Consider the following 12,305-nt stretch of genomic DNA (forward strand, 5'->3'; position numbering starts at 1 on the left):
GAGGGTCACACAGCTAGTAAGTGTTTGAGGACAGATTTGAATTCATGAAGATTGGTCTTCCTGACTCCAGCCCTAGTACTCTATCCACCTAGCTACCACATAAAACTATAAATGCTAGCTAATGGTCAAAATGTTGTAAGTTGATGGTTTTAAAAATTACATGAATTTTCACTTTTTAACTACTGTTACTGGTTTGGAAGGATAATTTTGTGCTATGCTAATGATTCTACAAAATACTAATGAAAAATTTTGAAATTTAAAAAATACTACAAAAATAATTTCAAAAATCTCTTAATTCAAAATGTTATTCCAAACAAGGTTACCATAAAATTCCCCTTAACCACAAAGTGCTATATGAAAATTATTCTAAAAAAGATTCAAAACTGAAATATTTAATTGAAGCAAAAGCTATTCAAAACTTATACTTTAAAGACAGATACTTTATACAGAGTTCATAAATGATACTATAAAAGCTGAATAATCACGGGCTCAATATCCATTTCAAGTATAAGAGAAAAGTTATAGAGATGATGGAACAAAATCTTTTCTTAAGAAGACAGAATTTATTGCCAGGACATGGTTTAAAGGAGTCAAAGCATATCCTTACTTAAACTGCTTTGAATTATTATAAAAACATAGCATTTTAATTCCATTTCCATACATTTAATTTACATATTTTACCATCAAAACTGTACTAATGGGCAAGCTTGCAAAGAACAAGAAACATGCTTATTTAGTTATTTATTTCTTATAGCTCCCCCCCAGTGCAGAGGCATAAGGAATGAATAACTAAATATTTTTAGATATATGGCTACTTGATAGTTGTTATAATAGTGATAGTTATGATTATTCATTTTAAATAAATTAAATAATGAACTAAAATTTAGTAATCAGAAAAAAATTAAATGAGGCTCAGTTTATATTAGATAAGGAAGACTATAATAGTTTCTGTTTTATATATCTATAGCTATAATGCCAATCATTGGTTGCCCTTAGCTATTCTATCCAAAAAAAAATTTACAAAATTTTTAATATTACCCTTGTCAACCTTGATTTTATTAACATTAATAAAAATAGCAACTAAAGATAATGAGTCTAAATGATATTTGCCAAAAATGTCATTACCAGATGATAAAATAATATAGGAGGCATAGGAATGACAGGTTGTGAAGTTCCTTTAATGAGGTGACACCTCTTAGATCCACATCCAGGACATTGTTTTTCTCAATACAGTCTACATCACCCTCCCTCCATCTCGGTTCCAACACCACCCCGAACCCTTTTTTTTTTTTTGGCTTTTTGGTGAGGAAATCGGGGTTAAGTGACTTTCCCAGGGTCACACCCCAGCCCTTTTCTTAATTCCTTCTTCAACAAGGGATACTGTCACTGGACCTGGGCAAACCTATCCCCTTACCAAATGGGCAGGTTATACCTGTCCTAGATATACAGCCTTTCCTTCATTCAGCCTGGCCCAAAAGCCCTGCTTGGCTTGCCCATTAGACACTCATCCCAATATAGCAGCACCACCTATTCCTCCTCAGCCACCATAAATCCACACCCATGCTTTTGGCTATCGAGACTGTGGTAAAACAACTTCTGTTATTGGGATCTGTTAAGCAAAATAAGACCGTATATTATGCTATTGATGGTTTGGTGTGTTTCATGCACGATTTAACAATTTTTAACAACAAAATCCACAATAATGAAATTTGTGATACCATTCTCATAAGGCACTAAGTAAACTCAGGGTACAATAATCACCATAATTCAAAGCTGTAATGATTACAAAGCTCAAGAAGGGAAGAGAGAAAAGCTGTGGATCTGAGGACAAAGAAGTAAATGATTTTGGTCATTCATCCTATCACTATCCAACATCTTATGGTTGGGGCTGATAGCAACAATCTTGATAGTGGAACATGCATACCACCACAATTGTTGGCTTGTAGATAACAAAGAATTACCAAAAGGATACCAAAACAGCCTACTGCTATCTCACTGGCAGTTACCTGGTACAAAGGATAGAGTGTTGAGTCACGAAGAACTGAGCTCAAATATAGCCTTAGGTGCTTACAAACTCTGTGATCTTGTGATCTTCTGTGACTACCTTTATCTACTTCAGTTTCCTCAAAAGTAAAATGGGGATAGTAACAGTACCTACTTCCCAGGACTGTCATGAGATTCAAATGAGAAAGTATTTGTAAAGTACTTATTACAGTGCCTGGCACATAGTAGATGCTATATAAATGCTAGCTTGTTAGTAGTAGTATAAGTCCTGCAGACTAACACACATGCAAGAGCCCACACATAATTCTGTAGGTCCTATTTCATAAGGTACAGATATGGATTTGGATTAGATCAAGAGAAAAATTTGAAGGTATAAGTGTCCTGGAAAGGGTTAGACTCATTTTTCAAGGGATTGAGTCAATTCCAAGCATTGTTCTCTTAATTCTGAGACTCTGATCTATATGGTCTGTTTATATAATACTACACTGATCAAGTCAAATGGCAACAGGAAGAATGGGACGATGCAAATTCAGTTGGATATAGAATCCATTTTCACTTAATGGTGCAGCATTTTATATATACCACTTAGGCACTTGCAATAATTACATTGATTGATGAATCCACTCCTACGTATAAAGAGATTCTGGGTGCCTATCAGGGTTTTTCATGATCCTTGGAAGCTTTCAGTAAAGCAGAAAGCATTGTGTGAGTGGTCCAGAGCTCCACAGACACCAAGACAAATGATGCCTACTATGGACACACATCCAAGAACACTCTTCTTGTACTAAACCATAGAGCATGATTGATTTCTTCTCAAAATGATCTAGAAAGTGTTGAGTAGAAACATGGAAGGGAAAAAAAAAGAGGCTTAAGGTAGAAAACAAAATATTAGCATTTTACTGACAAAAAGAGTAGATTTTCTTCAATCCTATTTAATGTAAAGGGTGAAAGCAGTATGGCATTTGCAGCTAGGAATCATTCCTCAGAGAATGAAAAAAAAAAGAATATGTGGCCATCACAATTAGAAACATACAAGGGGGGAAAAACATTAGAAAGCAGGAAACAACAAGAGAAGAAATTGTGAAAGCAACATTCCAATAGGCAGGATTCTGTGAGAAGAAAGCAGTGCTGAAAAGTGTAAAAGACTCTATGGAGAAAGATGTATGAACAAATTTAACTAAAGCCCTACTGAAATCGTTGTTATTATAACAAAGGCATAAAGGTGGCCCATGACAAGAATGGCCCATGAGTTCAAATGGTCGCTGATGCTCACTCCTCTACTCCCTCAACCTCTTCAACAAAGTCCTAACCAGGGATGGATGCCTCAAGAGGCACAGCTAACTTCCCTCCAGAAGCCCACTGATCTTCTTCTGCTCATACCAATGCACTGCTCTCTTAGGCGTCCTCAGAATTACAGCTCTAATGGCCCTAAAATCTCATACCTTATATATATCATACAGTCTTCTCTAATTGGGGGGGAGAGAAAGGAAAAAGTGGTTCTTTTTGCAAAAACTATGGTAAATGGAGAATTTCTCCCCTTCTCACCCCCCCACCTCAGAAGAAGCAGAAGTAATTGTTGTCTAAATATAAAGTTATTAGGGGAAGAAGGAAGAGAATGAGCATTTACATAGTGCTACCATGTGCCAGGCACTAAGCTAAGTGTTTTTTATTGGTAGCAAAGTGGTATAAGATAATAGACTTGGTGGCTTGACAGGGAGCTTGACTACACTGAAAAAAAATGTTTCTATGGGAAATGAATTTTAAGTTACAAACTGATAAATTTTTAAAACCCAACCTGTTCATAAATTGGTGACTTACCATAAGACACATTTACTTGAAATATCAGTGCTACAGTGAAAGGGATTAAATTTCTTCATATGAAAAGGAGCACCTCATAAAGAACTTTGTTTTGTTTCTTATTTAAGCCAAGAAAAGGACTAAAGAAAGGCTGACTGACATTCTATGATGTCTATCACAACTACTTTCAACTTATACAATATAGATGGATATTTATGTCAAATCTGAAGGTCCAGACGTGCTATTTCTATTTTGATATAGACAATTCTCACTTTATGTAATTGGACCATTCCTTACATAATGTGAATTTGCCTCCAGATGTGTGGTAGGGAGGTAGGTAGGAAGGGAGGCAGGAAGGAGGCCAAGCGCCTGTGGAGGGAGGGGGCCAGCATTCGGTTTAAGGAGACATGGGTGCCAGGGACAGACAATGAGAGCAGAGGGAGGCACAAAAGGGGGCTGAGGCCAACCACACGGTGGCCTGGCCAGAGAAGAACACCGGAGCAGGGCAGCCACATGGGGGCCACAGACATAGACAGTAGAGGACAAGGCGACATGTCAGGCCTAGGGAGAGACATCTTACCAAGCACGGACAGTTGAAAGACAGACATACGGGGGTCAGATACATGGGCAGGTGGAGGGAGCAGGACAAAGGTCTCCGCTTTCAGTACTGGAGGTCTCAAGCCAAGCTCCATCTAGAGGTGGCTGAAGAGACTGTGGTCACTGTATGTGTCAGTTCTTCTGCTTTCACTTTGAAGAGTTTTTTTGGTGGGGAGGGGAGTGGGGGGAAGCTGTGGAGCACTGAGCCAAGGGGCAGGAGGGGGGAGGGAGAGAGAGAGAGAGAGCAAGAGAGAGAGAGAGAGAGAGCAAGAGAGCAAGAGAGAGAGAGAGAGAGAGTGAGAGAAAGAGACAGAGAGAGAGCACAATACTGTACAGCAAAGTTAACATAGGTGTTTTTTTTGGAATGTGGATTTCAAAATTCTTTTTGGAAAGTTGAATTTGTATAATATGAATTCATATAAAGTGAAAACTATCTATACCTGTAACGGGATTCTGAAATATTCACTTTTAACTAGAATCCTTTGAACTACAAATATATAAACATTTATCAAAGTTCAGATACTTTCCCAAAAAAATTAAGATTTGCTTATTATTAAAATATCCATACATTTAACAAAATAGCCTAAATGGTTCTTAATGGCCTCAACTTTTATTTTTATATACTTGTTCAAATTTATCAATAGATATTTATATTAAAAATACGTAATAGTGGAAAATCAAGTCACTTTAGAGGCTTAAGTTCTAGGAAATTCTGCATTGTACAATTTACCTTATCAGTTCTCACATTCAAGAGAAGTTACACCCAGTAAAAAGCATTTCAGAGGGCAGCTAGGTGGCGCAGTGAATAGAGCACCAGCCCTGGATTCAGGAGGACCTGAGTTCAAATCCGACCTCAGACACATAACACTTACTAGCTGTGTGACCCTGGGTAAGTCACTTAACCCCATTGCCTAGCCCCCCCCTCCAAAAAAAAAAACATTTCAAATTGACACATATGAAAGAAATGAAACTTATCACTTTATATGTGAATGAATGAAAATATATCATATATTTCAGCTATTTTATATATGTGTTTAAGTGTAAAGATACACACAAAAATAAATCAAGCAATTGTCATTTTTCTACTAGCAGACCCACAACAAAACAATTCCTTACTTGGACTCTCACAATTTATATTTTTTTTCTCAGACACTATGTATCAGCACTCTGCTAAGTGCCAGAGACACAAAAAGAGATAAAATACAGTCTCTGCCCTCAAGGAGCTTACAATCTAACAGGAGAGACAACATGGAAACAGACAGATACAAATACACATACAGGATAAAACAGTAAATAATTAAGAGGGAAAAGTACTAGAATTGAAAGGGGTTGGGGAAGGTTTCCTGTAGGTGGGATTTTATTTGAGACTTAAAGGGAACCAGGGAGGTCAGTAGTTGGAGCAGAGGAGGGGGACAGTTTTCAAGGAATAAGGACAGCCAAAAAGCTAAGAGACGGAGTATCTTGATCATGGAACAGCCAGGAGGCCAATGTTACTGGACTGAAGAGTACAAATTGAGGAGTGAGGTGTAAAAATACTGGAAAGGTAGGAGGTGGTTAGGTTATAAAGAGCTTTGAATGCCAAGCAGAGCATTTTGTATTTGCTTCTAAAGGCAATAGGAAGCTTACTGGAGTTTACTAAGTTGGGGCAGGGTAGGGGAGTGACATAATAGGAACCCTACTTTGGTGGCTGAATGGAAAACAGATTGTAGTGGGGAGAGACTTGAGGCAAACAGAGCCACCAGTGGCCTATTGCAATAATCAAGGTGTTAAGCGATGAGGGTCTGCACCAGAGGGGTGGCAGTGTCAGAGGGAGGAAAGAGATGTTGCAAAGGTGACGTTGACAGGCCCTGGCAACAGTCTGTATAGGGGGGTGGCAGGGTGAGAGATAGTGAGGAATACAGGACAAATCCTGGGCTGCAAGCAGTTAGTGATTAGGAAACAAAAGCTCAGAAGAGAACAGGGCTGGTCATCTGGAGAAAGATGAGGTCATCAAGCAAAAGACTATAAAGATAGCAGAGAAGAGAGTCAAGAACCTTGACAGAGCCTTGGGTTAAAGCCATAATTAATCTGAGCTAATTTCATGGAAATTCTTGGTAACTGGTCCTGAAAAGTGTTAAAAAGCAAAGCTGCCTTTAAGACAGAAAAAAATATAAAAGCTGCTGAGTGCCAAGAATCTTAGAGAGCCATGAATCCTTAAAAGCAATTGCACATGTAAGGATTTTTCTAAAAAGTGTGAAGAAGTGAGTATATTATATTTACAGAATAATAATCTGACCCAGAAGGTAATATTGGTTGCCTTATATCAGGTTAAGACCACAATGACTACTATGCAAAACATCTGACATAATTATTTGTATTAAAGAGTACACTGATTTAACTCACATTATTATTATAGCTATTTATCAATTTTAAGTAGTTATTAACCAAATTTTTTATCAACAAAAAAGAACACTTTTAATAAGGTTTTATTTATGTTATACAATGTCTACCTAATATACATATATTTTCTTCAATGCATCCTAACAACTGAGGTCAAAATGCATAAAGTTTGCAGGTTCATTTCACCAGAGGTACAAATGACATCATTCATCGTTACCTTTGTATCATTACAATTGGGAATACAGATGCAGACATATCAGCAATGTGATTATTTTCACATATTAGGAAAGTAAGGCCATACTTCTATAATTCAAGAACATTCATTTAACTGGGAGTACTTCCTCATTTGGTCTATGCAAATATTGGGATTGTTCAAAACTGCTACAATTCTCTACAATTTTTTTTAAAAAGTAACTAGAAGAGTAATCTTTCAATATTAATATGACCACTAACTGCAAAGTATATTAATTTATCATTTTCTTATAAATAAGTATGACTGAACTAACTAATTCAAACTATAGTCACATTTCACTGCTTTTAGGTAAGCGGTGCTAATGTATATTTTGCATTTGAATAATAAATGCTTTATTTTTGCAACAATTAGAAAAACTGGAAAGAAATCACATCAGAAAACAAACATCAAACTATCTGGTTGATTGATGCATCCAAAGAAACCATAATACACATTCAATTAACACACTGGATAACTTTTTCAGTATAATATGTCAACATCAATAGCCTTTCATTTGGTGGTCACTTTTATAAGATAAGGAAAAAATGAACTAAAGAAAGGAACAACTGGAACAGTCTTCAGAAAAGGAGCTTACCAGAGTGATGTCTCGGGAAGCAGCAGCAGCACTCATGTGTAAACTGGGCTGTCTGACTGAACTACTGCAATCCAGGGCTCGAGCAAATGTTCCAACCGCACTGGCAAACCAAAAAAGAGAGAAATACATCACAATTTTGGGGTTTATTTCCTTTCTCCCCTTTCTGATGCTAGGACAATCTTCTGTAGATGATTAAGAAACATTAAACTATAAAGACATGACAAAATATGGATGCTTTAAAAACTTATATTTTACAAATTTACCAAGGCAAAAATTCTCTTCTCTCTACTTAAAAGCCTATTTCAGGTACTAATCATTATAAAAGTCTATTTCAGGTACTAATCATTATGATTAAGTGAATAAAAATAAGTCTCAGTACAGGAGGGATAGAGTAACAAGAAGGAAGGTAGAAGACAGGAAGGGCAGTAAAGAGGGTAGCTCATGAAATTCTATCCAGTGCTCCTAACTTCAGCTCTGTCTACCATGAGCATCAGGCAGAAAAAGTGAATACATAGGTTGAAATACAAGAGGAAAAGGAGGCAGCAGGTCCAAGCAGTCTGACTGCGCTGACCTGAGACCACAGAAGCAGAGTTGTAGAATTCCACACCTGGCTAATGCCCTTGGAGATGAGCTACCTAAGACTACACTACTTCACCCACCTATTCTAGAACTTTTTTATCTACTATCTAATATATGACTATTCCTACCATTTGAATTCTCCAACATAGTACATTCTGTCTTTTAATGCAAGGTCTATCTACCTTAAAAACAATTCATTTAGTTATGCACCACATACTCCCTGGATATTCTAGACTGACTTTTTGTGTGTGTGTGGTTATATGTAGCACTTGTATATTAAATCTCCTCTTTTAATTAGGGGAAAAAAAAACAACTCCATGAAGTAAACTAAACTCTATGCATATTAGTAGGCAATAGAGAAGTTCATCAGTCAATAAACATTTATTAAATACCTACTATGTGCCAGGCCCTGTGTTAAACACTGCAGACACAAATAAAGGAAAAAGACAGTTTCTTTTCTCAAGGAACATCCAATACAATTAGAGAAACAACATGTGAACAACTACGTATAGGATAAATCTGAAATAACCAGCAGAGGGAGGGCACTAGAATTAAGAGGATCAGGAAAAGCTTCCTGTAAAGGTTGGAATTTTAGGTGGAACTTGAAGAAAGCCAGGGAAAACAAGAGGTGGAGATGACGAGAAAGAGCATTCCAAACATGGGAGAATGCTACTAAAAATGTCTGGAGTCAGGAGAAGGGATACCTCGTTCAAGGAACAGCAACCAGGCCAGTGTCACTGGACTACAAGGTACATAGCAGGGTAGAAGTTGTAACAAGACTGGAAAGAAAAAGGAGGGCAGGTTAAAGAGCCAGGAGAAAAGGAGTGATTTTAGATTAGACCAGAACTCCACATATTGAACCCAATATTTCTATTTACTTTTATACTAAATTTAGAAATTTGTTTACATGGAAAGACTGTTGACCCAGTACATGAAATCATAAATACAAAAATAACAGGCTCTTGCTGTCTACATTTGTTATATACTTCAAAGTTTTGTATGGGCCCTTCTTCTTTTCTTACTTAAATATCACTTATCTCATTAGGTCAAATGGATGAAACTATCCTCTACAAAGATGAATCCCAGATCTATATATTTAATTGAATTCCAGATCTATATATTTAGTCCAAATCATTCCCCTTAGCCCTCGTGCCCTACAAGGGTGTACATCTCCATCTGAATGAAATGGAATAGAACAGAAAAGCATTTACTAAGCACTTTCTATGAACCAAGAATTAAGATAAGGGCTGTGGATACAACCAGAAAAGCAAGGATAAACATCCTCTGAAGGAGTTTACATTAAAATTAGGGGAGACAGCATAGATAGTAGGGTTCTTCAACAGGACAGGTGAATAGGCTCAGTCGTCCTTAGGATGCAGTAACAAAGCCCAGGAGTCCTGAGAGTACAACAATCGATCATATGACAATGCCTAGAGGGTATAGAGACAGGCTTCTTTGGTTCAACATCTTTATAAAAGGACCAGAGACAGCAACTCCTGCTCATCTAAGCAAGATGAACCACCAAGTCCTGACCAACAACTGATGGGAAAGGGGGTAGTGAGTCCAAGGATAAGTAAGAGTGGAATAAAATTCTGGGGTTAATTCCTGCATAGATGAAAATGAGGGAAAGTCAGCATCAAACTGGGATGAGATTTCCAACCCCTGATCAGAGCTAGACAAGGGGGTCTAAAATGGGGGAAGTGAAAGTCTCCACAGATATCTCAAACTCAAGATGTGAAAATAAGACTCATTATCTTTCACCTTTCTAATATTATATGTAAAACTTCCACATCAAGTCTCACTAGGGAAATTAGTCTAGTTTTTTTCTCTGTTTTGACTCTCCCTAGTATAGAAATCAAATTAGATAGATACTAATCATATTAAAGAAAAGTTCACTTATTCCTGTTTCCTAGTGTTTTTTTTAAATAGGCACAAGTACAGTACCTTCTCAAAAGCTTTTTTCCTGCATTTATTGGTATGATCACATTATTTTTGTTGCTATTTGAATATAGTTTATCATATGGATAGTTGTCTTAATATTGAACCGACCCTGCATTTCTAGAATAAATCCAACCTAGTGATAGTGTAATCTTTGTGATATGTTGTTATGGTGTCTTCTCACTATCTTTCCCTCTGAAACTCAACCTTCTTCCAAACTGTGCTATTTTTATCAAGGGCACGCCATCCTTTCAGGTTTGCCATCTCAGAAGCATATTCAGAACTTTTTACTCTCTCAATTCACTCTCTATCCAAAAGGCTGCTCTCGTCAATCCTAAATCAAGAACATCTGCATTTGTCCCTTTGCTCCAGTCATACTATCACCACGTGAGTTTAGACTTTCATCCCTGTTCTCTCAGAATACTGCAAATTGTACCTCGAATGTGCAGGATTAAAAACAAACAACCCCCCCCCCCAAAATGGAATTCCTGCTTTCAGCTTTCCCATCTATAATCTATCACCCACATTGTTGCCATATTGATATTCCTAAGGCATAACTACAAACATGTTACTTACTGCCCAGCTCTGGACACATTAGTAGTCTTCTACCATAAAATACAAACCCCGCTATTTGGCACATAACGCTTTTCATTATCTGGCTCCAATTTACTTGCCTTGATTAATTTTCACATTACTGGCCCCCACATATCTGTTCCAGCTAAACTGGTCTACCTGCTGTTGCCCTTCCATAACATTTGATCAATTGTCTAGATGGTCTGTATAAATAATATTTTTTTTAACTTAACAAACATAAAAAATGAATATGTCCATATACAGAGAACAGAAAAAGCAAACTGTAAATGAAAACATGAATCTGTATTATATACAGCTTTTTAAAAGTATATATTAAATTTAACACAGTACTACCAACACCACCCTTGCTTATCTGTTTCACCTTGTGAAATTCCTTCTGCTCTCTTCAATATATTTTAAAAATATTTCACTGGCACCTTTTTCTTTTCTTCTACTTTTGGCAAAAAACAACAACAAAAACCTGTTCTTGTAACAAGCAGGTATATTCAAGCAAAAACAAATTCATGTTGCACTAGTTGTGTCTAAAAATGCATGTCTCATTTTGGACCTATAGGCTGTCATCATCTGAAGAATGTTTCATCATTACTCTTCCAGAGTTGTGATTATAGTAATAACATAATGATCAAAGTGCAAAGCTGTTTTCTTGATAATATTACAACTATTACATTAAAATACTTCTAGATTTGCTCACTGCATTCTATATCAATTTGCATAAATAAGTCTTCCCAGGTTTCTCTGAATCCATTCCTTTTTTTACTGTCTTATTGATGCAATAATACTCCATTAAACTCATGTACCGTAATTTATTCAGTAATTTCTCATAGAATAGGCACACCCTTTGTATTTCTTTGTAATAACAAAAAAATATAGCTATAAATATCTTTATATATGTAGGAGTCCTTTCTGTTTGTCTGATTTCTTTGGAAGCATATGCTTCATAGTGGTATCCCTGAGTCAAAGTGAATGCATAATCTAGTGACTTCTTGTTATCATTCAGTCATCTTTTAGTCGTGTCTAACTCTTCATGACCCTATTTGGGGTTTTCTTGGGCAAAGACACTGGAGTGATTTGTCATTTCCTTCTTAAGCTCATTTTACAGATGAGGAAACTGAGGAAAACAGGGTTCAGTGACTTGCCCATGTCATATAGCAAGTAAGTGTCTATGGCCTGATTTGAACTCAGGAAGATGAGTCTTTTTGACTCTAGGCCTGACACTCTATCCACTGTGCCACCTAGGTGCCCCTAGTGACTTAGAGAGAGCTCCAAACTGCTGTGAAGACCTAGCCCTTGGGATAGGCACAACTCTCTGGCCCCTTGTCCCTGGGAATGGGGTGCACTATAGGGGTAATCTGGGGGTCCCCTAGATTCAGTATTTTGTCATAAATGATTTTGTTGCATCCGAATCAAAGAACTTTGATTCTCCTGACCTGGTTGAGGGTAGGGTGGGGTAGGGAGAGGACAAAGAGCTGCCCTGCTGAGAAGTATCCTCCATAGCCACGTCACAATAAACTACCACTTGACTGAAAGACGGACTGAGTGTGGGAACTCTTCATGACCCTATTTGGGGTTTTCTTGGGCAAAGACACTGGA

General features: G+C 37.2%; 1 protein-coding gene across 2 annotated transcripts in view; it reads right to left on the minus strand.

Moving 5' to 3' along the window:
* Positions 1 to 12,305, minus strand: part of MTA3 (metastasis associated 1 family member 3) — a 206,790-nt gene that overhangs the window by 78,723 nt on the left and 115,762 nt on the right. For both annotated transcript variants that reach the window (XM_027865082.1, XM_027865081.1), the window contains exon 8: positions 7,605 to 7,704. In XM_027865082.1, coding sequence (XP_027720883.1) covers positions 7,605 to 7,704 — 100 coding nt within the window. The remainder of the gene's footprint in view (positions 1 to 7,604; positions 7,705 to 12,305) is intronic.

The sequence above is a fragment of the Vombatus ursinus genome, unplaced genomic scaffold, assembly GCF_900497805.2.
Source record: "Vombatus ursinus unplaced genomic scaffold, bare-nosed wombat genome assembly UNPS02014778.1, whole genome shotgun sequence".
Taxonomy (NCBI): domain Eukaryota; kingdom Metazoa; phylum Chordata; class Mammalia; order Diprotodontia; family Vombatidae; genus Vombatus; species Vombatus ursinus.